General features: G+C 45.7%; 1 protein-coding gene and 1 long non-coding RNA gene across 3 annotated transcripts in view; one reads left to right on the top strand and one right to left on the bottom strand.

Moving 5' to 3' along the window:
• The window catches only part of LOC102689200 (zinc finger protein 644), a 31,870-nt gene extending 16,131 nt beyond the window's left edge, over nucleotides 1–15,739 (top strand). For both annotated transcript variants that reach the window (XM_015355378.2, XM_006634807.3), the window contains 5 exons: nucleotides 5,528–8,527; nucleotides 9,232–9,801; nucleotides 13,009–13,134; nucleotides 13,490–13,592; nucleotides 14,290–15,739. In XM_015355378.2, the coding sequence (XP_015210864.2) occupies nucleotides 5,528–8,527; nucleotides 9,232–9,801; nucleotides 13,009–13,134; nucleotides 13,490–13,592; nucleotides 14,290–14,479 (3,989 nt within the window). In that variant the 3' untranslated portion in view covers nucleotides 14,480–15,739. The remainder of the gene's footprint in view (nucleotides 1–5,527; nucleotides 8,528–9,231; nucleotides 9,802–13,008; nucleotides 13,135–13,489; nucleotides 13,593–14,289) is intronic.
• A 1,199-nt stretch (nucleotides 15,740–16,938) lies between these two features.
• On the bottom strand, nucleotides 16,939–25,083 carry LOC107078370 (uncharacterized). Its single transcript, XR_001479315.2, has 4 exons — nucleotides 24,325–25,083; nucleotides 23,307–23,355; nucleotides 21,201–21,394; nucleotides 16,939–17,857 (listed from the first exon to the last, which is right to left on the bottom strand). It is a non-coding gene; the product is annotated as an uncharacterized lncRNA (long non-coding RNA).
• Between the last annotated feature and the right edge of the window lie 1,321 nt (nucleotides 25,084–26,404).

Genomic DNA, 26,404 nt, shown 5'->3' with positions numbered 1-26,404 from the left:
AAACAGCTGGATGAGATAATTAGATCATTTAGCTGCTATCTAACAAACAGGCACGAAGGGCGAAATGGCCCCTCTGCTTTGGAACCTTTCTGATGGTTTTTAAGGAGGTTGGGAAATTGTCCTTCAAAACCAGTGACGTTGGCCGTGATCAAGCAGGGAGGCCCCTCGGGGGGTCGCCTCTCCTGTGACACAAAGCAGGGTGTTTGCGGAGACGCTCGTTAGTCTTGGATCTCTACCTTGTGCCATTAATTTGGTGCCGACTTACTGTTTCTTACGGTTGCCATCTCCCTGTGGAGCATTTAGGAGACGTGAAGGACAGTTTCAGGTGCCCTCCTCCTTAATTTGTTTTTTATCCCTTTCTTCTGTCCCAAATTTGCGGTCCACCGTTATGTGCTTCTGTACTTTCCTCAGACATTGCAGCCAGTTTGCCGAAAGGAAACAAAAGGCTGGAGATTTCTCAGCGTCGCCCCCGCGACGTTTTTAAAGAAGATTTCTTTTTTTTTTAAATGAGCGCCTGAGAGAAACGTACAATAAAAATAAATGAGATGGAACTGGGTGAGAGTAAAGTCAGCCGTATCCAGCATTAGGAAATAAAATGGGGGAGAAATCAAGTTCAAGGGCTGACTGATTAATCTGTAGATTCATGTAAACCACACACATTTAGTCAAGAGCTGATGTGCATTTAACTCCCGATGAAACATATGATGATATTATAAAGGAAGCGGCTCATTGACAGGTATTTTAATCATTTAATTTTAATGTTTGGGGCTCCTGGAGGTTCTGGGATGCAGAAAACTGATCAATCTTCACGAGACCCTGCCTCTGCTCTACATGAGCACCTGTGAAACACCTCTGTGCCGCTGTGGTTTTCTCATTCCAGATCATTGTTTCTGTGTCCTAGTGTCATGAAAAAATAAGATTAATCAGATTTCTTACATTAGCGCAGTTATTAAAGAGGTATGATTACTTTTACAGCACATTACTTTGCCAGTAACTAAGTTGCAGTTATTCTTATAGTTAAGCCAGAATTTGGGCAGGGCCCTGTTTGTTATTAATTTATTGTTCTAAGGCAGAAGTGTCAAACTCTTTTTGACAGGAACAAAACAGAAGAGTCACTTAAACAATCAATATAAGTGTCTTAGCTAGATATGTGTGGGACGTTTCCTAATGGCTTTCACAGTTAATTACTCCAGATGTTAGCTTCAGCCTTGGATATCAGAAGGGTCTCGACATTCAAGAGGGTTCGGTGCAGAGAACCAATCGCAAACAGTTATATTGACATGTAACCAAGTCCACCCCTAGACCATCTCATAACATACTACAATATTTATGGTTAAAAGACATGGATAACCCTCCCTTATATGGTAATTAAACTATGAATGGAAATTTAATTAAAATAACATTGATCAACTAAAGCTAACAGTAGTCACAAGCAAATAACAATCTGCTAAAATCGGCAACGTGAATCCCTCCTCCAGATACAGAGGATGCCTGCACTTTCTCTATCTGCTTCTGTGATCAGCAGCCCCACGGTAATGACAAGGGTGATAAAACAGTGGGTGAGTCGTGTCCAGCTGCTGACACAGAACGAGGAGTGTTCATTACAGTATAAAAACAAGTCCACGCTGAGACGCGGATATTGGGTTCTTGGGCAGGGGGCAGGGAGAGGCTCACTTGGGAATTAGATTGTCATCATCCTGCTGTGCTCTTCTTCCATTAAAGACCCTGGCGGTCAGACCAAATGGCGAATGTCAAGTTCGCCGACGTTGAGTCCCTGCCGTTGCATTACGGTTCTGTAGTTTATTGAATAGGGAGAGTAGTTAAGAAACGTGGGTAGAACGCAAGACGCCAGGGCCTCTGGGGACGGAGTACCGAAATGCAGGCCCGGGGGGGGCGCGTGTCTTCGGGCGGCCTCTGAGCACAAAGCAGCAGGATCCGTGGAAGCTTCGAGCGGAAACGAGACGTGTTCAGTTCCCGAAGGCTTCGGACGGTCAGGTTATTGCTGCAGATGAGAGGACGGGTGATTCTGCCTAAGATCTTGTCACAAACAGCCGAACACGCGACCTCTCAAAAGGAGAGAAAGTCTGTTATGAAAGTGTATTTTATTGTGGTGTGTGATTTGTTTTTTTCCATTCGTTTTCTACTGTAACACTTTTAGAAAGCTTACTTCTTCAAGCGGTGCGAGCCGCTGTGTCTTTTTCATCGTAGCAGGAGCCTTTCCTCGTCTTATTTGATTTGGGAGCTGGAAGAGGATTCAGCACCGCCAAGCATAATAACTTTGTCAAGCTCTCAACCAGTTGGCAGCAATTGGCACCATTCCTGGAGGCGGCCGTTACCGGTGCTGTGAATGAGGTTGAGGAGAAACGTGAAGCACCTCTTTCTTGATGAATGAGTGCGCCGGAGATCTTTTCCTCTGGTGTTGGAACAGCCGCCCTCTTGAGTACTGGGCTTTAGTAGGACCGCACGTGAAACGATCTCCTTCTGAAGGCTTGCAATCAAAGCTCCTCCGACCTTCAGAGGCTGTTGCTGGACAGTCTCTCGTGACTGAGCTGTGCCGGTTGGGCGAGGAAGAGTATCTGACCCCGGTGGTATTCCCTGCTGTGCCCACGGAGCTGCCGGTCTGGTAGAAAGACAACAGGACTGATTGCTGTCCTTGCTGTGCTTTGGCGTGTTTGCATGCATTCTGACACACTGAATCAGCTCTATCCTTCCAGGCTGTAAACATCTCTCTCTCTCTTGGTTTTTCACCGTGAACCATGAGGAAAATGCCACCACTCCATCTGATTTTCTTCCTCCATTTCTGTGATTTTGAAATTGTACTTTTTTTCTAAAGTGTTTTTCGGTACATTAATTAATAATAATTTTAATTATTGGTTATTACAAAGGAGAGCACTGTAGCTGTCAGACGTTTGTTGTGTTATGAAGTATAGCCTGATATATTCTTCCTCTCATGAGTCCCAGCTCAATGGATAAACTCTTTTAAGAAACAAATAAGGCACTGCCTAATGTTCATGTCACACCACACTATTATATACAGTAGAAAAGCTGTACTGGAGTCATAAACTGCTTCTAAGAATAAAATAGAAACAGGGAGGTGAGGACAACAGGATTTTTAATGTTTCTTGTGATTGTGTTTGTTTTTCTGATGGTGTTTTGATTCTATCACAGTTGTTTCAGCATGGTACACTTAACTGGTTGTTGAAAACCAGAAACCTTTGTTCCTGATATGGCAATGGTAATCTTTCTAAGCTATGATGTTGGTTAGGGATTAATGACAGGCAGTTCATACTTGCTTTTTTATTATTGAATATCCCAGGATGCTTGCTCTGAGGGATTACAGAATAATTATGATAATATGCAATTATCACCTCATTTTTTCTGCAGTAACCTCAAGATGAAGTGTAATATGGGTGTTACTGCAAGTGCTGATAGTTTGAAGAAAAAAAAACACTGACATCTGAGATTCCCAAGTTGGGAAGACGTGCAGTGGTCTGCAAATGGCAGGCGGGGTTGTAGAGTGGGTGGGAGGAGCAGATATCTCCCCTGGAAGAACAATACATTTTGTCTGCACCATCTACCTTCACAGGTCTCGTAGCTCCCTTCTCCAAATCTGGTGAAAGCAAAAATAATTCTGGCATGTGCAGGTCTAATCAGGCTCCTGTGCAAGCCAGGTGTTTGTGTCCGAGCCTGAAGTGACCAGAGATAAAGCTACAGATTTCTCGGTGAGAATAACACTTCAGCCAAGGAGCCTGTGTTGCGTTCGCATTTCTCCTCCTGGTTTCCTGACATGCCAGGATCAGCCGTAATGAACAAACAGGACTTTTTTGGAGGGGCATTATCGGTGGTGGTGCTGTGGAGCCACGGCCTTTTTGAATGACATTTGCTCTCTCCTTTGCGGCGCCCCATGGCAGAGGTGAGCCTGGCGCTGGGGAGGACTGCAGGACATGATGTAAATCTGAAAGTAGTCGAGTTCCGGGCCGGCTAGCGGTGTGCTGCTCGCGCTACAGAGCAGATGAGTGTGACATCGTGGAGCTCGTCGCCGTTGTGTGTCTGCAGCGCGTCTTAATCACGAGCGCTTTCAAGCCCTGCCAACGTTTAAAAACAGTTGTGCGCCAAGTTCATTTTATAAACTGGAATATTCGAATATTACATTATGGAGTAATGTAATACTATGAAAGAGTAACCCCTTTACGTTTTCATTTATCACAACACGAAGCGCCTCATTTGTATCAATTGCCTCTAACGTTAATTCTAACGTGTCAGGCTTGAACTGCTGATCACCGGTCCAACAAAAAAAAACCCGGGATAATCATCTTTGTTCAAGCAAAGCGCTAATTTTGAAAAACGGCTCAATAAATAAATCTATAAATAAATGAATAAATCGCAGCCCTGTGGTTCGGTGCGCATGGAAGCAGGATGTTAACTTGTGCAGGCTTCTGAATAGCAAGCCCGTTAATGAGGTCTGTAATTTGAGAGCAGACATAATATTCGGATGGCTTGCCACCCTGCTGTTCAGAGGGTAGCAGTGAAGTTTGCTTTAAATGCGAAGCGTCTGTTCCTCCTCAGAACCCCTAACACCAGAACAGATGGGTGGAATATGGAGCACGGAAGGTTTTACCTCTGAGGTGGTAACAGTGAAGCCACTCATTAACACTGAATTTACCACTTCGTTAGCAACGTTGCTTCCTGTTGAGAAAAGCTAGTATAGGATGTCAGATCGACTGAGCATACATTTGTCTAGCTGTGTGACGATAACAAGCTTGGACATTAAAAAAACACAAACTTGAAATCATCACCTCACCTAGCTCAGTCGGCTTAATCTGGTGCTGTGAGGGCTCGTTAGAAAGTCATTACGGCTTTTACGAAGTTTCTGTTGTCTGTGCAGTGGTGAAGCCACATTTTATTTTTTTAAATCTTTACGTTGCGACCCCATCTTCTTCCTGATGCACCGGTTAATCTGTCCTGCTTTCTAACGCCTGTTTGTATGTCCCCACTTGTGTTAAATACTTGGATCCTTACAAGAGGCTCGTGCTGGGAGCTGTTTTATCACCATTTTAGAGTGATAAGATGGAATATGATCTCATTGGAGGTGTACTTTGTTCCCATGGAAATTGGTCAATTTTAGCAACAGCTGAGAGTTTTAAAGGCAGAAGCAGGAAGGTTGTAACCCAAAGGTGTGGATTCCTTATGTTCTTGTAATTAAAGTCCTCGCAGGAGTATTCAGGGCTAACAGCAGGGTACGTTATGAATGGAGATGGCGAAAATGGGTGTTGAATAATAATGTGATGGGAACAATGCAAGTCTGTTTTCTGAGAAACGAGGCGCTGAAGTATTAGTTAAAAAGATAATATTGTTTTGCCGTGCAAAATAATGCAAAGCTGAAAATGATTTTTTTTTTCTTAGGAGTATCAATGGTTTGGTGTAAATAATGGCTTGCAGAAGCATGTAAAGAGAGTTTGTGAATTGCACTGGCTGGTGACGAGCACATTTTAATCTGCGGTTACGTTTTGTTCTTTTTTTTTTACAGAAGTAACTGCAAGAATGGCTGATCTGAAGCAGGAAGCCAACGAGGAGCCCAATCCAGACTCTGCGTGTGACAGTACAGATATCACTCAGGTGTCATTAAAGACTCAGACATCATCTCTGAAGAACAATACTTCATGTCTGCCGGAGCAGCTGTCCTCAGACATTTATGAAAAACCCTTAAATGGAGCCCAGCCAGCTCTATTTGTACATAGTAGTGCCCCTGCTGCTTCCGTTGCAGAGCGTACCTTGCCTTCAGAAACCGTTGTTAATGGACCTGTTTCGCACACCACCTCAGATAAGCTGTGCACCCTAAAGAAAGCCAGTGTGACGCTGAGTAACACCCAAGCTACAGAGCCATCGTCAAAGACCTCCAGCCCTCACGTTTTGCAGCCACCTAATGAACATGAGATGCCTACAAAATTGGACACTAAGAAGACTGCACAGCCAGCAGGGAAGGGATTTATCCCTGACTCACTGACCACGCAGAAAGATGGCCGGGCAAAGAAGTGCGACGTGGAAGAGCAGTCCAAGGCGGGGGACACCGTTCTGTCCGAGGAGACGTCCGACGAAACGCCCATCACCCACACACAGACCCGGCAGGAAGTGAACCATGGGAGTACATGGGACTTCTCTCTAGAGTCTTCCGAAAGCTCCTCGGATGAATACGAAAGCCATGACCTGAACTGGGACCCTCAGAAGGAGTTCATGCGGTTTCTGTGGGAAGACGATGAGAACGACATGGAGAAGGAGGAAGAAGCCCCACCTCAGCCTAGTGGCCAGAGGAGGAGGAAGCGTAAGATGGACATTGTAGAGATGGACGACATTTCTGAGAACGTTTGGTCTGACTTGAACCACGCCTCCAAAAGATCGAAAATGGATGGTGCCCCAGAGTATGAGGAGGGCTTTCAAAACACTGTTTCCCATAAGAAGGTGCATTCCTTAAGGAAAAAACCCAACGCAGAGTCGTCTGTCAAGTCAGGCGAGAACTATCCCAGTGAAACCGTCGAAGCCATCAAACAGCTGATTTTAAGTTCGCCGGCAAAAAACCATCTGGATGAAAATGACGACGATGAGACGGAAGGCCTTCCCATTGCAGGAGGCAAACTGAAACCAATAAAGACCGAGCCGTCAGCAGGCCTGGGGGCTGAGCAGGAGCCCTCGTTTTTCCCTTGCACAAAGTGCAATGTGAATTTTAAAGAGAAGAAGCATTTGCATAGGCATATGATGTATCACTTAGATGGAAATAATCAGTTCCGTCATGTTAATGTGCCAAGGCCCTTCATATGCAGGGAGTGTGGGCGTTCCTTCCGCGACCGCAACTCTCTGCTGAAACACATGATCATTCACCAGGAGAGGAGGGAGAAGCTAATGGAGGAAATAAAAGGAATGAATGAACTGCAGGACGAAGGCAGGAATGCAAGATTACAGTGCCCACAGTGTGTTTTTGGAACAAATTGCCCCAAAACCTTTGTTCAGCATGCCAAAACGCACGAGAAGGATAAAAGGTATTACTGTTGTGACGAGTGCAACTTCATGGCAGTGACAGAGAATGAACTGGAGTGTCACCAGGTCAGTGCCCACAGTGCAACACTGAAGCCCACTTATATATTCATGCAGAAGAATTACACAAAAGGTCAGAAGTTAGCAGCCAAGTATGGTTTATTAAGCCGTTCCCAAAAATCTGTCTCCTATGCTTGTAAAATATGCCCTTTCAGCACTCTGAACAAAAACGTTCTGAAAAAACACGTTGAGCTTATCCATCAGCAGCAATATCACGAAGAGCATGATTGTCCACCGTATGGCAAAAAAATTGACTATGCAGCCCCAGCATTTGAGCAGCAGAAGTTTGCAGGGAAGTCGCAAAAAATTGAGTTGCCGAGATTACAGTTGAAGCCAAAGTTCTGCATGGAGAAGCCAGCTTTCAGGAACCGGTCAGAAACACCCTTCTTGTCAGATGGTTTCTCTGACCTGTTCAGAAAGAACAAAAACATGCAGAAAGCCAGGAAAGGCATTTTGAACTCTAAACTGACCAAATGGAGTCTTAGCAATGCTGCGAGCCAGTTGTCATCTTCTCGCAAGAACGAAAAGCAGAACAAGTTGTTCTTTCAACAGAACGAGAAAATTGACGTTACAACAGGTCTTCCGTATGCAGAAGACAGCGATGGGGAGCATGACTATGGAGGCATGTTTCCAATGAACCTGGAAAAGCAGAGCTCACACACCAACAGTTACAAGTTACAAGCCCCCAAAATGGAAAAGTCCGGCAGCATCTACTTTCCTAGCTACGACTCCGACCACAGCCAAGGAGACAGTGAGGATTCTGATAGCAGGAACTTAGGGGGGGTGAGGTCGGTCAGCGGGAAGTCTCCTAACAAAAGGAAAATGACATCTCCCTATTCAGATGCTGCGGAAAAGGTCACTCTCGCCATCCTGCCCAAACCCGAACAAAATCAGAAGCAGAATGATGGGGCCGAGGACCCTGGGGAAGACAACTACGACTTCAGCGACTATACCAGCGAGGCTACGGCAAACTTCTTGGATTGTAATGAAAATGAGCAAAACCCGTACGCTAGGAACTATTTTATCCGTAGACAGAGGTTTACCTCGTCCAAAGACGAGAGGGGCCCGACCAGCCACGTGTTTGAAAAGAGTGGTGGCAGCGCTGAAAAAGACACAAATGCCATCCAGAAAGTCAGGGTCAAGGAAGAGTGTATCGAAACCGAAGTCTGTGAAGAGGCGCCCGAATCCGGCTTGGCGCTGCACAGCGACGCCTATCCCACGTTTGATGTGTCCCCCTTCACAACGGAGAGGAAGTCGTGCCCGTACTGCCCCGCGCTGTTCGAGTCGGGGGTCGGCCTGTCCAACCACGTCCGCGGGCATCTCCACAGGGTGGGGCTGAGCTACGACGCGCGCCACGTCGTGTCGCCAGAGCAGGTCGCTTCTCAGGACAGGAAGCCGCGCATCCGGAGGAAAATCACTGCAGTGAGGCGCATTAAAAAAGGTAAATGCTTTCAATGTGGTTTTGCTTTCTTCCCCATTTGTTGTTACATCTAACTGGATGTTTTGGGGTTGTATTTAAGATGTGTGGCTTGACTAGTTTGCCTGGAGAGTGATGCAATTTAAGGAATTGCTTTTCCTGATAAAGCTGTTCTTCTGTGTAACATGTAACATAGCGCAGGCTTTTGTTCTGTGCTGTAAGGTATCAGTACCATCTGTGTACAGATTTATATCGGCGTGATTTGAACACAAATAATAAAATGTTAAATCTGATAATTTAGCTGGTCCCATTGTCTTGCTGTATATTGGATTGAAATCTATGATCTCTTACTGTATGCTGTTGAATTCGCAACAGACTTCATGTTATTTTTGGCAAAGTCAACCCAGCAAATGTCTTCAGATAATGGTGAAACCTGAACCAGAGGAAACGGGTGAAAAGTATGTGGAATTGCACTTAAAACGGAGAATAGGTCGCACTTCTTTACCCAAATAGATGTGGGACTATGGAAGAAACTACACATCCATGTTGTTGAAGCCAGTACTCTGTGTTCATTTAAGAAACAGCTGGGTGAGATCCTCAGATCAATTGGCCATGTGACTACCATGTGGACAAAATGGGCCAAACAGTCTCCTCCTTCCAGGTCTGGTTTTGCCAGTATGAGATCTTGTGTTGAGTTCCTGTGTTGACTCTCTCTCGTGTTTCGCCAGTGGACAAGCCCGAGTCGCAGACGGAGCACACCTGCCCCCTCTGCGGGGGCTGGTTCGACACGAAGACCGGCCTGTCCAATCACGTCCGGGGCCACCTGAAGCGGATCGGGAAGACCATCTCCAGCACCAGCAAATCCCCCGTCTGCATCCTCAACGAGATGATGCAGGACGAGGAGGAGTACAAGCACCTCTTACAGGTGCTCAGCAAGAAGCGCTTCTTCTCCCGGCCCTTCGTGTCCCAGAAGTTCGCCAGCAGTGACGGCCTGTTCCTGTCGCCCACCGGGATTCCGGTGAAAATCCAGCACACCGGCCAAGACGGGAAGGCGTGGGGCGCGGCGGTGGCGCGGCAGGAGGAGGAGGGCTCGGAAAAACAGCGGACAGAGGCCAACCCCGAGGAGAAGGGCTCTCCGTCGAGCACTCTGATCGAGCTCCTGAAGAAGAGGAGACAGGACGAGGAGATGGAGATGTGCAAGAATCGCTCCCAGACCGCGAGGAAGCGGCTCGCTGCCTCGCCTCCCAAAGATGGCAGCACTGGGACAACGGTGAAAACGGAGCTCACCTGGCAGCCAGGTAAGGAACGCACCTGGGCACCTCCGCAAAGCACATGAATGTCTTCCAAGCCGGGCAAAAAAAAGGTGTCTCATGCTCTTAACAAGCCACACGTTTTCTCATTCTAGGATTCTATTTGGATCACATTTTAATGTTAGATTAGCTGTAAGCCATTGAAATCTTGAGCCTTTTCCTGCTGGATCATCTCATGTTCTGTCCTGCTGGTTCTGGGGTCGTTAGGTGACCAGTGAAAGGACATTATCGGACAAGTATTTTGTCTTTTTAAATGGAGACGTGCGGCGTGGCTGTAATTATCGAGATGAATTAAAGCGTCCTGCATTCTTTCGGAGTGTTTCACAGGCATTTGATGCCCTGTGATCGTCAGGGTGCCCCATGTTGCCACGGAAAGGAAGCCAGCAGGTCATGGCCTGGCTTTTCTGAGCAGGTTTGCAGATGGAGAATGTGTCTTGAAGCACTACAAGTGAACAGAATTTTATTATTAATCAACAAAGGGCTGTGCGTGTTCAGGTTTCTGGGTTGCGTGGTTGTACCTCATCGGTCCCCTTGTGGGGTCCTGAAGGAAAGGACGAAGAAGCAGTGTTTAGTTCCTTCATTCCCATAGTGCGGTGCAGCGCTCATGTAAAGACAAGGGAGGTGTCATGAGCTCAGTGTTGGACCTCTGAGTTACAGCACCAGAACATCGAGGGTTTTGTGTTTGGTAGACGAGTGATGATGGCTTTCAGACTGAAGGAGGCTGTGTTAGTACTAGCTTGAAGGATTGCACCTGAGAATCTAGTAATGAGCGCTCTCCCTGAGTTATTTCAGATGTTAAGCTGATTGTTCTTTTGTTTCGCACGAAGACAAGGGAACCAGAAGCTCCAATAATTAATTTGCATTATAGCACGCACATCAATCGTAATGAGCATACCGCAGCATTAAACAAAGAGTCTCATCTCACAGCTGTTTAGTATATTTTAACACCTTGACAGCTTTCATTGTTTACAGGACTTTATTTTGAATTGCACATTTTCATTAAGGTAGTGTAGTTTTAGATCTTTCTAAAGTTCTTTTTTGTGTGTGTGATGGGAGGGATTACTATGTAACCTCAAAATCACCAGTGGTTTGTTAGGGTGAAATAACCACAAGAAATCAAAATGTGGCGATTGGGTAAATTATGTGATGTGTACATAAAAAAAACAGGCATCATCAGCTTTATTTAAAATTGGGATTAAAAGCCTTTGAATACTTTGATGTTGGGTGGGGCCACATCAGTGTGGTGTTCTCACCTGTGGTATACACCTGTCCAGATAAGAGAGTTGGTCTGAATATCAGTGTTCAGAAGAAAAGCCTTTAAAGCTGGAGATTGCCCAGCAGTGGCAGCTTCACTATTTATCGAAATCCTGTGTCTTTGATATGAAAGGTTAACTTGTGACAGCAATTTGTGGCTCATGTTTCACAGATCTTGCACAGGACTGGACAGTCTGACCGCTAGTGAGCGTAAAACAAATTACTTGCTAAATAGACAGTTCCATTGTACACTGAATTACAAAATGTATTTCTAAATTCAGGTCAGAATGCCACTGGTGTGTGGAGATGTGTGTATTTTTATTATTAATTTGCTTTGTGCTTCCCGTCTCTTGTTTATAAGGGCTGTGCTGAAGATGAGTGCTTTTAAATACACGTCTGGAGAGTCGTTCTCAGATGTGTAGGAGAAACCTCAGCACTGTGCGAACAGCCTGTAGCATGTTCTTTTGCCTTTGTATGGACATAATAAACAGACCAGCAGGCTGTCTTCATGTAACTGCCTTTATTTAGCCCATCATTAAGACAGCTAAAGATTTCCAGGTTTTCAGCAGGTGCTAAAGCAAGCAACGTTTTTTTGAGTCCCTGATTCTTGTCGTCGTCGCTGGTTTTCCGAAAACACCCTGTAGTCATTCCATCTTTTTCCGTCATCCCGGCCGGCATCCTCGAGTGCCTGGTGTCCCCTGCTCCGCGCACTCCTGCGCGCGTCTGCTCCCGTCGATCACATCTTCCGCACGTTACCGGAGAGCAGCCCGTCCCTTCCCGGTATCCGGGCTCAGCCGGCTCCTCTCCTGGTGAGGCTGCTTGTCCCGGAGTCCCGGACGGCAGGACTGGGATGCCGGTCCATGGAAGAGCCACGGAGAAGGGGGCCATCCTGAATCCCCGACGCAATCCCACCCAGCACGAGCACTGCAGTGGGCCTCTTGTGGTGTGCTCCCATCAGTCTCCGGTTATTCATTTGAAAGTGTGGCATCGGTTTTTATTACACCCCTCTCATTTGCCATCCCCAGCTGACTCGGCGTGCTTGCTTTCATGTTCTGTGTTTTAGGACTTTTCCCAGTGATGGGGAGGTGCGGGTGTGCAGGACAGTCCTGTCCAGCCTGCTGCTGGCCCTGTCCTTCCCCTGGGATTCGTCCCTCCCTACGCTAAGCAGCTCGCTGGCCTGGGAATGGGGCCCGGGGGGGGTTTGCAGAAGACAAACTTTAAAGTTTATCTTTCGAAAACGCACACCGCTCCCTCGTTTAAATCCCTTTTTCTGTCCCTGAAACGTTTTTGCCTTTTCCTGTTGATGTGTGACGTGCAACGTTGACATGCGTCAGTCACACATCAGGAGAATTTGCAGATTGCAATGAACAGTTTAGCACTTCCTCAAATGTCATCTTTTGTTTTTTCTTTTTTTTTGTATCGTAATGATTCCCTGTGTAAAACGAAATCTAAAAAAACAGATGGAAAGCAGCATTGAAGCAGACAGGGAATTGCAGTTTAACTTGTTAATCTGTGTGCTCTGTTAGATTTCCCTAAATAATACCATCCTTACGTTGAATAAAAGCAGTGTAAATGATAATTACAGTGAGAGAGTCGAAATTGGTCGTCTTACAGTGAGCAGTTGTTGTTCAAAAGGTTTGTGTTTTGAAATACAGATGGAGAAGACTCAGTCAGACGTGAGAAGGGGACTGTGGCCACACGAGTAATGAACATGAAAGAAAAACCGCTAACCAAGTTTAAAAAAATAAACCTAGGATTTTAATGTAGGGACTTGTGTGAATGTTCAAGGCGTTTGTAGTTTGGGTACGTTGAGAGAGCTGCAATGCCTGCCAGAGCTTTGATGTGCTTGTGCTCTGATTTTATTTATTTTTTTGTGATGAAATCCATCTTTAATATTTTAAGGTTTAACATGCCGGATTTTTGTTTTGTTTTTTGTCTCAGAGAAAAACGAGCTCAATAAGAAAGTGTGCGTGCACTGCAACACCACGTTCCCCAGCGCGGTCAGCCTGTCCAACCACCTGCGGGCGTACGCGAGGAGGAAACGGGCGGCGCTCCTGGAAGGAACCAGTAAGAGTCTCCACCGCAGCGGCTCTCGCGGAGCGTCAAGACCTGTCCGGCCTCGGTCTACTTTACTGAGCTGTGAGACGACGGTCTGGGGGGATAAAAACTAAAAAGCGTAGCGAGCGTTGCTCCTGTAGAACAGAATTCTGTAGGACCGTGGTTTAAATGTGCCGGGTCAAAGGAGAGCGAGGTTTCTTGTAGGAGGGCCCTTCAGACCCTCTGGGGCTGCTCTGTTTGCTAGATAGAGGGTAATTCATCCAGCGGTCTTATCCAGGTGTGTCTTGAATGCAGACGGGGTATTAGCTTCAACAACGTGGCTGTGTTCCTAATTTTCCCCCCCCAAAAAACACTTTTCTTGTAGCTTACGACTGCAAGCAGAAGAAACCTCGGTCGAGGCCGGGGCCGAAGAAGAAGGTCTTCCCGCTGCCCCACACGGCGGACGAAATATACAGGCTGACGTGCAGGTATTGCTGTGCTTCTGACCTTGGTCTTCGCACTGAGCAGCTTTCAGCGCAGGGAAACAGAATGACCATGAGGTGGCAGTAAAATATGACCTTCAAGTGAGACGGGAGAGCGTGGTTTCAGGTCATGTTGCGGAGCCCCGGATATATTTTCATTCAGTAGATACTGCACACGTACAAAACAACAAGCGTAGCAGCAGGTAAAGCTTCAGCACTTGCAGTTCTATCGCTTCAGGCACCACAGGGCTGAAAGAGGATAGTGTGCCCGTCTGGCAGCCTCTCTCCCCCGGCTGTTCCAATCCCAGGACATCAGTGGGACATCTTTTTGGTGTCGCACTGTGGTCTCCAGCTCCAGTCTCACAGGTTGTATGGATACCCATCAGCTCGCCACTTTCTGATGACCTGGAATACTTGCCTGCATGGGAGCGCAGTTCGATCCAGAGGTCGTTTGGAACAGAACCGCTGCACCACTGCAGGCCCAGAGCTGCCAGAGTTAGCTCCCTTAGTTCGGTGGCTCCCCAGCGCTCCTGCTCCTGTAGAAGGAGGGGATGTGGGGGCCGAGACGCCTGGCGAGCGGGGCAGGGGGCCGCAGGGGAGGGGAGCGGGGCTCGGACCCGCGGCGTTCTTGCGAATTCCGGCCACGTGACTGCTCTTCTTTTTTTTTTTCTTCCTTTCTTCCCTCCCTCCCCCCACGGAGCAGGTTCTGCGACCTGGTGTTCCAGGGCCCGCTGTCGGTGCAGGAGGACTGGATCAAACACCTGCAGCGGCACCTCATGAACACCAGCGTCCCCAGGACGGGGGCCGGCATGGTGGAGGTCACCTCGCTGCCCACAGACGTGCCCGCCCTGCCCGAGCCCTCGCCCCTGCTGGTGCCACAGGCCGCCTCCTGAGCAGAGAGCTACTGAGCCACATCAGTGTGCATATGTACATAGTATACATAAAATATACATATAAATATAATTTTTTATGATGCGGACAGACATTACCTTCCCTTTTTATAGAGGCGTCTTATTGTCCTTTTACAAGAACTGTACAATTACTAATAGAAGGCTGTTCTAAGATGTCTTGAGGAAGAGGAAGTGGACAGCGATGGGTTTGTGGGCTGCGTAGCTCGGCCTTGCTGGCGTCGAGAGCCGATTTCGAAAGCGAGTGCGTTTTTGGCGGGGTTTCACGCGATCTTTCCGTTTTGTGAGGGGTAGACGCCAGCGTGGCGGCCGTTCATTTTTCTCAGTTTGTGTTTCAGTCGACAGTGCAAACCCACTACCAAAAGAGACAACCCGTACCTCAGATCCCGGCAGGCTGGCGGCGGCAGCTCGGCGAGATGCTGCTTTTGCAGAAACACTGGCAGGATGTTTGTTCGCGGACTGTACAGGCAGAAGCTGTTCAATAAAGTGAACAGTCATGTGGTGTAAATTCTGTTTTAATTCACATTAAGCACACGATGACCGACATCAAAAAGATTTAAACTGAAGACAGATCATGCTGTTCAGCCTTTAAAAACTTACAGGACTGTATGAAGATTTTGTCTTTTTTCTAAGCATAGAAATATTTTTTACTAACTCAAAATGCATTGATTTAGTTCACACACATATTGCTTGCACAAAAGCTTGTTGGATTCAGGGTCAGGGCTAGCTGGGTACAAACAGTGAGACTTCACTGATATAAGTTCCTGAATTATATTAGACGTTGATGTCTATTAGATCATTTAAGCAAGTAAAAAATACAAACTTGTATTGTTTTGCTGTGGCGGAAACTCTTCTGTAATGGTGTTTAATACTGTTTTTATAATATTTCCTCTTATTAAGAAACCCTTATGTGAAAACTACCTTTCTGATTACTGTTTCAGGACACATGCAGGTAAACATGAACAGAGTCATCTACAGATAATTATACACGTAAACCACATGGTAATGGTGCTGAAATTTCTTCATTCTGTATGCTAAATTAAAAAAAAAAGATAAAAGGTTTTAGTTTTTTCATTGCAAAAAATAAACTGTGTGTGTTTCGGAGTAGTGAGTGTAACAAAAACAAGTGAAGCATTTGTATTTAATTTTTGGATGTACTGAAATGGCGGTATCCACCGTGTAAATCCTTCAGCCTCCTGCTGTAGATATAGCACCCCTTTGCTGAAATAAAAAAGGTAAAATTTTCTTCTGCTTTGTGTTAAGGATTTTACTTGTTTGCAAAACACTGATTTTATTGGAGAGATGTTGTTGCATGTTTTATATTGGCATTACCATCTGTAGGTGTAGGTAATGGTATTATTATTTAAATCCAGTAATAGACTGTACAGCAGCATGTGTTGTAGGTAAGACCATTCTGTCTGATGGCCAGGGGTGTCCTTTGTGGGCAAGTCCATTGTGTGCTGGGGGAGGAGGGTGTTTACAGGCAGCAAGTCTGATTGCATGAGGGAGATTTCCAGGCTTACCTGGGTATTTGCCGAGTTTTCTGTTGATGTTCCGAGTAGTAACTACTTAAAAGTGTTTTACTGGTTCACTCAATTATTTCCCTTAAAACAAGTGGGTAAACACGGTGACACAGGATCAAAACAAAACCAGTTTATCAGTCTTCCTGAATCGCACGGTGAATGTGGGCATTGTTGAAGCACTCTGACTTCAAGTGACTTTTTAAAAAAACTTTAGAACCATAACACCCCGGTAATTTTGGAACAGCTGCAATTTAATAAACGCTTTCAATGGGTTAGCTCAAGATCAGTGGAAAGGGGGCTAATCCTGCAGTTCAGCATTTTAGCTGGGGCAGTATTTAAACTCATGATCAAAGCTGTACAATCCAATTGCCGTCGCGTCAGTCTGAGGGGAATTGGGGGACATTAATGCTCCTTCTGTGGGAGTAATGGTGCTGTTTGGTGGCTTCATTAGCGGCCCTGGCCGCATCAGGAGGCGCTCTCCGCGGAGGCCGGGGGCCGCGATGCGGGGTTAATAAATAGGTTCTAATGAGATTGCGGCAGCGTGACCGGGCCTTCCCTCCCGGCGGCAGCGCGCTGGAGCTGCTGGGGAGGGAGCGCAGCGCGTCCCTGGCCTGGGACCCTCGCCTGCCATCTGCCAGGGGGGCCGGAGCCGGCCAGGGCGCGCAGAGCCCATTGCCGGCAGCCCGAACACCAGGGCGCCTCCCCTGGGGGCGGGGGGGGTACTTTATTAAAACTCTATATAACAGTAATCCTATTGCAAGGAAGAAAAATAGGATACGCCCCCCCACCCCGAATTAATTTGAATTGGGTTAGGTAATTAGTGGGCATTGTAAAGTGAGAAAATGGCATTGTGATTTTTTTTTTCTAAAATGTTTTTTTCCCCGTTTGGTAAAACTAGTCGGCAAAAGCAATAGACGATGATTTAGGCACGTTTCCACTTTAATACGGCGGCCTTATGTGGCCTATTATTTTTAAGAACGCCTTCTGGCACATATTTGTCCATATACTATTGCCAAAACAGTGAAAAGTGCTTCGGCAATATTGACGCTTTTGACACTTGAAGCAAATCGGCTTTTTTTATCGAGCACTCACACCTGCTTGTGATCACTCCACTGAGTCCTGAATATTTTTATTCTCCTCCGAGTTCTCAGGGTTTACAAGAAAACCCCTTCAACGACAGATAACTTTTCTTCAGGGCTGCCGGGCGTCACTCGGAGATCAGGACCATTGATCACGCTGAGCTGGCCGGTCATTTTGAAGTGCCTGAGATCCGGGAAAATCAATAGGTTTCCATTATCGGGCCCGGCTGTGTCACTGGTCTGTCAATGAGCTGTTAGAGTTGCTGTACAAGGGCGAGACTGGCCAGTCAATCGCTGCTGACAAGAGGGAAACATGCTGGCAGCCACAAGGAACAAGTCAGAACACAGATTTGCACTTCAACCGGCTGTCCAAGGAGACTCCGAGCAAGGCCATTTACAAGGTACAGGGCATGCTCAGTGGGGGGAGGCGCAGGCAGAGCTGCCTCTGAACACTCACACTTTTATCCTCGCATCAATTATTCACTCCTGGACACAGCAGAGAACATCCAGGCGCAAAGACTTCGGCCCAGAGAAGTGCATCGCCCCCTTTTCTGGCCAGAGCTGGCATGTGGGCGCTTATTGTACCTGTTCATCGACTTTCCGTGCTGGTGCATGCGTGCACTCACTCCCAGGCATCTCTGGGGGGCGGAAGCCCCCTGTTCCGGCGGACAGGTAGCGGACTCTGCAGCCGGCCGCGGAGCGGGGAAGAGTCTCCACACGGTCTCGGTCACTGCAGGAAGAACATACCGGCAAAACGCACCCTGCCAGGGGAGCAGAAGACAAGAGACACCGGGTCAGGCCCGCCTAATGGGTGACCTCGCAGAATTCGCCCTGTCAGCTTCCCGAGAAGACTGGAAGGGGGAACTTTTTGTTTTTTGTCATGTGATTTTATTTACACCCGACGTTGTCAGGCAAACAGGAGGTTTTCTTTTTTTTCATGAGGAGAGGCGAGCGCAGTGGGAATGCTTGCACGGAAGAACAGCTCCGGAGTAATGAAGACATCAATCAGCCATCAAAAAAGGCAGCAGAAATCGATGCGCACGACCGGCCCAGGAATCGCCGTCCTGACCGCTCAAACAGATCTTTCGCAGCCTCGGCTGATCCGTTCGGCAGCGGCTGTATGAGCTATAAGCTGGTGAAACCCGCTGTCGGTGTCCACACACATGAACGCTAGAAGAGGTCAGCAGGATGTCAGCAGAGCCCCACAGAAACTTCACTGCTGTTAAACACACGTCCAACGTCCAGTCTCCATGCTTTTGTTTTTTTTTTACAGTCTAGCCAGAATGGTATTATTTCAACTCCATTAACAGACAAATACTCATACAAGATACACATTTACAACACATTGCTGCCATTAGTAATAATTAGAGTTAAATCCAAAGGTTAATGAGTAATAAGCTTACTTACTTTCTCTAGATTACATTAACCAGACATTTTTATCAAGACTTTAAAAAGCTCGGGGCAACTTTTGACATCCCGCTAAGGCCATTAATTAATGTAGGTTTCTCGTACGATAATAAAATGCCAACTGCTTTTCATCCCTGCTCCCCTTTTCTTTTCTCCGTTCTTTCTCTCTCTCTTTTCTTTCTTTAAAGTGCCAATTCCGATCACAATGACTGCAGGGAATTCAGGTTAATGTGTTGACGAGTCTTAACAATACGGGGTCATGTTGCACAACACGCCTGGCTGGTTTGGTTCAGTGCGGCGGCTGACGGGTTCAATTCAGCGCTACCCTAAAGGCACGGGGGCAGATAGGATTTTAATTACTGAATTATAGACTAGCTTGCCGGCCTTAAATTGAGCCATAATTAGGCCTAGAATTTTAATAATTGTCTTCGCTAATTGGGCAGGCGAGTAATGCGATGTAGTGCGCTCCGTTTAGATAATTAGTATTTCAAAACGACAAAAAAATATTGTAAATTAGAAAGGAGTACATGGAAGTGTAATCTTATTTACAGCTGTATTAAATGCATTTAATTCCTCACCACAGCCGGGTTGGGGATCGTAGTTTATGTGTCTATCCGTGTACCCGAGCAACACCGCAATTTCCAACCGCAGTTAAAACACTTGCACACGCTCGACACTGCATTGTGGCCTCACGCCTGGCTGTGAGCACGAAGGTCGGTCAAGGAGTGCTGAGCGTTTCCGAATTAAACCCCTTCTCCAAACACGCGCTTCGCCAGCACTATATTATTTAGACGGCAAAAGGGAGTTAAGTGGAGATACGGAGTGTGTATTTAAATCGTAACCCTTGAACCGTTCAAAGGTGTCTTATGTAATAAGGAAAATATAAAAACCGTTGGCGGGTGTGCTTATTACAACGACATAAAAAAAAGCGGAATAATATTATTTTGCGGACGGGAAAAGTGTTTTCCGAAATGACAGCCCACAGTTGACTGTTTATACATCCGAGAGCCGTTGTATCCTTTCCTCCCGCGAAGTGTTAACAAACTGTCTGCTATTATGAAGTAGGGAGCCGTGGCTGATGTCAATTTCAATAGCAAGTTCCATTACTTATGTGTCATTTAAAATAATAAAAATAATAGTTGTGAAAAGTCCCGGTTAGACTGCGACGCGCTCTAGACTGATGTGGCACCTCTGGCGATGCCATTATTTCCTATTAATTACTCGCTAAAGAACGCCTTTCGGAATAAATGTAGGTGTGACAGGGAGCTGGTCACCGAACAGCTGCCCCTCATTCCTCCAGGCGCAACCTGACCTCCTTTTTTTACTTCACTACACTGGGAGGCTTGTCAAGTCACCAGACGAAAAGATGTGATTTGGAGGCAGGAAAGAAACGGCGAGCGGGGGCAAGACGGGCCGGAGACAGCCAGCAGTGAATAAAACATCTCTTGGCGCTCGGCTGCAGGACCCGGGCGCTGCCGGTGCGGTGCGGTTCGGTTCGGTTCTGACTGTAGGAGCAACCAGGCGTGGCGGCGTGGTTCTCCCTCCTGTGATTACTGTACTTCCGAAGAGCAGTGTACTGATGTTGAGCTCTCCCCCAGAGGACACACACACAAATATTTAAATAGTCAAGGTATCTGCCTTTTTCTATGCTTCGATCAACACCAAGACGATGATGGAACAAGATTATTGCATTGATTCAGCTAATATACGGGTTACATCAGCCGTTACTCGTATCTGTAATTAGGAGGGAGAGAAAAAAACAGGAACGTCACCCTGGCATTTTTTTTTCTGCGAGGTGTCTCGCTTTTATTCTGGCTGCACAACGCCGATCTCCAAATAACTGCTAAACATGAAATGCATAATAATATCTCCACCGGTCCTTGGTATAAGTGGTGTGACAATTTAGTTCTCAGCACGTTTCTTTAGTGTTAATTGATCGTCTCAAACCGAGGACAGTTTGGAATGATTTAAACCAATCAAAAGGACATCACGTTTTCCAGAATACACTTGGCCATGAGCCTGCCAGTGTTTGCTGTATGACTCACTGAACAGCTTTATTGTAAATATTCATAACCAAACGTGCACGCCCGGAGCCGAACGCCAGGGGGCGCTGTATTTCACAGCGTGAAGACCAGAGAGCTCAGTTCTTCGTTTGCACTCTTGCATTTAGTAGAGCGTAGCCTGCAGACTTTAACGAGGGAAATGGTAATTGAAAACTATATGAAATATTTATTTTAGGTTATTTATTCAAATGTATATTTAAACACACCCTGCGTTTACGATGGTGTTGGCTAATTCATGTATATTTGTTTCTTTGTGGAAGGGAAATGTCTTTTAGATCTGCATTCTCCGGATTCATGAGGGAACACATTGTTAATAACGTGGCCTGTTGCAAACAAACCTTAAGTCTCTAGGCTTCCTTTCCAGCTACACTGTCAGTAGCTAACATTAGCTAATACTTTAATTATGATTAATTAGACATTTTAAACTATTTATATCCCTAAAAAGCTGCAATTCAGTAGTTCGCGTTTTTAATCAAGGAAAAACCTCTAGGAGAGCTCCAGAGCTAAAACGATCAAAGGGCACCATTAGCCCATTAAACAATCAGCAGAGCAGCAGGAACGAAAAGGGTTCGAATTACGGATCGCAAAGCTCTGGCCTAAAGGAGTATAACCGGTAAACATGAACAATACCCACCCGTCCATTACCAACAGTCGCTTGTCCCAGTAATGACACGGCACGCCCGAGTCTCTTACAGGAACCCGGTTCTCCCGTAGTGGACCACGCCAGAGGAACGTGCGAACTCCCCCGTGAGGTGACTCAGCTCGGACCTAACTGACGTGTTGCAGGTGTAACCGCTCTGTTTGGCGAAGTATTGCTTTTATATTTTTCTAAAAAAAAAAAAAAAGACCCATTTATTTTATGTATTTCATCTTAAAGCAGTATGGTACAGTATTTCAGAATCTTGATATTTCTCAAGACAAATATATCCTCAGCATTATTAGATGTATATTTTTGTAATACACCAAACTAGCCGTCTTTTCGTCCAGGTAATACGTGTCTCGTTTACTGTTTTTCTCCAGAAATAAAAAAAAATGAATTAAATGAATAAAATGAATTACTGAGGGATTGTCTACCCCATATATTTTTAATTAACATTATTGGAATTCTTATCCAAACGAGTTCAGAAAGACTATATTCCTATAAAGTGATTAGATTGGAAACCCACAAAAATAATTACCACTTTGATTACGTTTGCAATTGTACTTGGATAAAAGACACAAACGTTTTATCATTTCCGTCTTCTATTTATGAACTCCCGAGGCATCTTGAAAACGAACGATTAGGCCTTTAAAAGACACCAAGTTAAATTCGAAGCCCTTTGTTTTCATAAACGGACTGTAATCCCTCACATCAAGGCAAATCTTAACAAAATGGGAGGCAAACCTAAAGCACCGTGTTTTTTATCGCGCTGTCATCGGCTAGTGCGTGAGTTTGCCGTGTTTTGATTTGCCGCTGCCCAACACGACAGATTTTGGGGCTCATGGCGGCGCGGGTCACACCACCAGACGCCCGCCGCGCGCCGGAGCCTGCGGGCCGGAACAAAGGCGCGCACACGTGGCGGGGACCCGGGGTCGAGCGCGCCGGCGCGCCCCGCCAGAAGTGCGCTCACAAGCACACGCGAGTTTGTGCCGGCCCTCCTGCTCCACCGTGTCCGTGCCGGGTTTATTTATTTAAGACACTTTAGTCTGTAACTTTGTTTCTACAGTATAATTGCCCCCAGAAGAGCGCCCCACGCCTTCAAACACACACACACATATATATATATATTATGTCCCCGCTGTCTTCCGCGCTCTCTGGTGCTCTGAAGACAATAATACCCCCAATGTTTTATGGTATGACCGCCCCCCCCCCCCTCACGCAATCAGCCCCCCCAGTCCCCTGGAGGTCACAGACCGAACCTCCAGAGTCTAAGAGCAAGCGTCTGGTGTCTATGCTCAGACCTCTTAGTGACAGGCCTCTGGGATTTTCCAGTGAGAATATTTCCTATTAATTAAAATGATTTAAAATTAGGCCTCTGGATTGTGCGTCCAATTTTGGCGCCTTGGTTGTCAGCACTGGGAAACAATCTCATGGTGTTTTCCATCATAACATCAAACAGACACCGAGAGTAAATAGCCTGCGTTTTGTTATGCGGAAATGATAAACCTTGCTCGGTGCAGGGATTATGACTTTAATCCGCAGCCTGTGACTCTTATTATACCGAGGAATAGATTAGTTATATACACACACACACACTATATATAGGTATATTCGCGGAGAACAAAGAAGTTCTGCATATATTTATTAAAAAAAGCCGTAAAAGCTGGAAATAATTTAACTTTTTGATATCAACTTTTTTTAAAAATAATCTAACGCTCAATTTTAACAGGCCTTACTTCTGTCACAGAAAACAAGCACCTGTGCATCGTCTCCCTGACGTATATGTTGTTTTAACACCGGGGAGAAAAAAAACTACGATGAAAAACGTCAAACGGTTTCTTTTTTTTCAGGGTGTCTGGTTTTTCCTTTCTGCTACAATTTAAACGTGGAATAACTCCACAATGTGTACTGCTTTGCTGATACCTTTTGCTTTGTTGATATATTTAATTGCGACCCAACTGTATACCGGAGTTGAAAAAGTGTCAGGCGACAAGTGAATATATAGAGCAGATGACAAAACAGAAAGGCAGTAACTGACAGATTAAAAGGCAGTCAATGTGCAGCTAACAGGCAGACGCAAGAGTACAAAGTCACACATACCTTTTGAGAACGCAGTTTGTTTTATTGCGGATTTCCCAGGTTGTATCTCCTGTCGATTTGATAGAAGAAAAGAATCAGATAACATGCCCTGTTTAAGATACAAACATGCAGATTAGATCAGATTTCTGACAGCAGACCTTTCTCGGAGGTTTAAAGTCCCCCAGCTGAGCGCACGGCGTAAATAGCATAACAGAATCCGCATCTTCGCTATCCTAATGATGCCAAGTATTTACTCTTACCCCGAAACAAGGAGTAATATACGCGCCGACTGCATTTACAACCAAATTATAATTATTAATCCTTTTAGGCATACTGTAATGTATTTTAAATGATTTTGTAAGACGCATTCATATTAGCCCCCACCTGTCCCTCAATGCAAATTACCCTGAAATACATTTATTGTTATTATTCAGCAGGTACGTTTACATATTCTTACATATCGAACAAATGACATTGAGAAATTGTGCAAGTTTTAGAGAAAGGAAGAAGGGTGCTAGACGCTCAGTAATAAAAGCTTCAGATGTATCGCGAGGAAAAAAGGTAGGGCGCGCGACGATGTCGGCAACACCTGTGCAGGTAAAAGTTACAGCGCTTTCACTGCCTCGTGTCAGCGACGAAGGCTTGTTAGAGAAGGGAGCTTCGTGTTTCTAATCGCGTTCATTCTGCTATTACTACCCAAGGACTACAATCCTGGGCGTTTAATTATTTATTTTTTTCCTGGAGAAGTTTACTGATTTGTATTCTGATGCTGGAGACGCGTCCCAGGTAGTCAGTGGCTGACAACGAAAAACACGCTTAAACCCGCAATAAGGAACCCGAGTAACTCATCGTATTTCTGAAGTTTAGTTTAATGATTTCTTCTTCTACTCCTTGTCCCGGGGTCCTGTCGCCGTTTGAAAAGCTCCAAGCTGACAACGCGCCTGCAGAACTGGCTGCTCGTCCTGGGGACTTGTCACCTGTTAGATACCGTACTTACTACCTGCCACCGAGGGCTTACAGCGTCTCTCCCGACACTCACCTTCTCACGATCACTTGCGATCATCGCTTTTTGAGTGGAACTTCTGCGGGACTGTGGAGAGAGGGCGATGCACAGCGCGAACGGAGCTTGGCCGCCACAATATAGTCGAGCGTTAAGAAAACACCGTTTTCGTGTCTTCAAAGTTATTACAGTTTCCCTTGCCCGTCCTCGCCGCGTTTTAACATTAAAACACAGCAGCCTCAAAAGGCCTGCCTTCCCGAGAAATCTGCCACCTCACTGTGCAGAGAAGCCAGAGTACTGCTCCTGTACAGATGTGGGCTGTCCAGTCTTTTAGGAATGGGATACCAATTTAAGAAAGCATATTTCAGTCAACGCGTTTTACCACACACGCATTTGCTATACCCTGGACGCAAAACGTCCCTTTTTTGTCTCCTTTATATCGCAAATGTTGTGTTCCTGGAACCCAGATTGCACGGAGACAGCCCCGCAAAGTGTTAAAAAAATCGCACTTCCTATCTGCCTCCTGGCGTGCGCTTGATGTGACACATCTAAAACTTATTAAGACATGACTACAAAAGGGCACCACTCGCCGACTGGGCCTAACTCAATTAAAAAAATGGCGATCCCGTCTCCAGGCAAAGGCTGTTATAAATGCGACGGCTGAAGGAAATTAAATTATTAGTATAAAGTGATGTATTGGTGAAGGTTTGGGTGACTAATAGCTTTAAGCCAGACAACATAAAGAAGCTATGGCCTGCCCCTGCAGGACAATATTGAACCACTGTCCACTCCTAAAGGCTCCGGACCGGGAGTGCTTAATTGGCATGCCGTGTGCTCTTTTGTGCGGAGCTCTGTTAAGTATTCAGAGGTGATTTCTTGCTGCTATGCGCCGTCCGGGCTTGATATAATCACCGCCACAACAACTGAAATCTATAAGAGTACAAATAATGGAGATGAAATAGACAAAAGATTAGCATGCCATGAAAAGTACAATAAGTTTCTTATTTAGCATTTAGATAACTGTCTATCCTGAGGAGCAAGCTTCAAAGTTGAACCCAGTTTAGACCAAGAGGATTAATTCTTTCTCCCGCATGCTTCATTGAATCTCTCATTACCAAACTTTGTCTGTATTGATGTAAGATTTGATTGAAGATTAGAGCATTTAGCAAATCTTGCTGTTCTGCATGTATCAGGCCTTTTCAAGCGCAGAGCACAGTGCCCACTGGTCAATACCCTCACTTTTATCCAGTGTCTGCTTCATTTAAACTTAATCAACTCCATCAATGAACTGGAACAGGGAAACGTCCCTGTGGTAGAATGCTGTTCTTTTGTTAGATAATTCTTTGCTCTCTTTCCCAATCCGTTGGCGTTAAACCTAAAATTACACTATGATGAACTATTTCAATCAATATGATAATGAAAACCGGTTTCGAATGTCTGTTTGCAGGGCTTAAGCGCGAAGGTATAGCTGTCATTACTAAAACATCTTTTCCGCCGTGCTTGTAGCAAATCAGACTGCTTTTTTTCCCTCTTTTCTTTTTTATAGCGGCATCTTTTCATTGACATTGAATATTGTTCATAGTAGAAAATGATGTATCTTTGCGGGGTGTCCTATATGTCACGGTGGAGGCTGAAGCAGACCGATTGACTGTATGCATTTTTGCGATGAATTATTTGCACCGCGTTCTCTCCGCAAGTCAACAAGTTTTTTTGTGGTCTTGTGTAGATCAATCACGGGTGACAGCGAGGAGGTGATGTTTTTACTGTGCGTATCTGGACGTTTTGCCCTTGTGTTGCGCATCCATGCCGCCTGTACAGTACATCATTTTTATACTGCTACCAAAAGAGCAATTTCAAAAGTATTTGCACAGAAAATGTATGTCCCCATCTGTTCCTCCCTCAATAAATGTGCCACCTTCTGAGTCTCTCCAATGGTAATCATATCTTTAATGATCAACAGACTTGTGATATATAACTTTCCATAAAAAGGATTTCACATGTTCGTATCGTGATTGGTTGTGTACATAGCTTTTCCATATGTTACAGGAACGCAACGCGGTGCCCTGCCATCATTTGTATAGGTTGTAAAGATATCAGACTGAGTAATGCATCTCTCCTA

Source organism: Lepisosteus oculatus, chromosome 9, assembly GCF_040954835.1.
Source record: "Lepisosteus oculatus isolate fLepOcu1 chromosome 9, fLepOcu1.hap2, whole genome shotgun sequence".
NCBI classification, from domain to species: domain Eukaryota; kingdom Metazoa; phylum Chordata; class Actinopteri; order Semionotiformes; family Lepisosteidae; genus Lepisosteus; species Lepisosteus oculatus.
The sequence above is the reverse complement of the archived record's forward strand: the minus strand, read 5'-3'. Positions and strand labels throughout refer to the sequence as shown.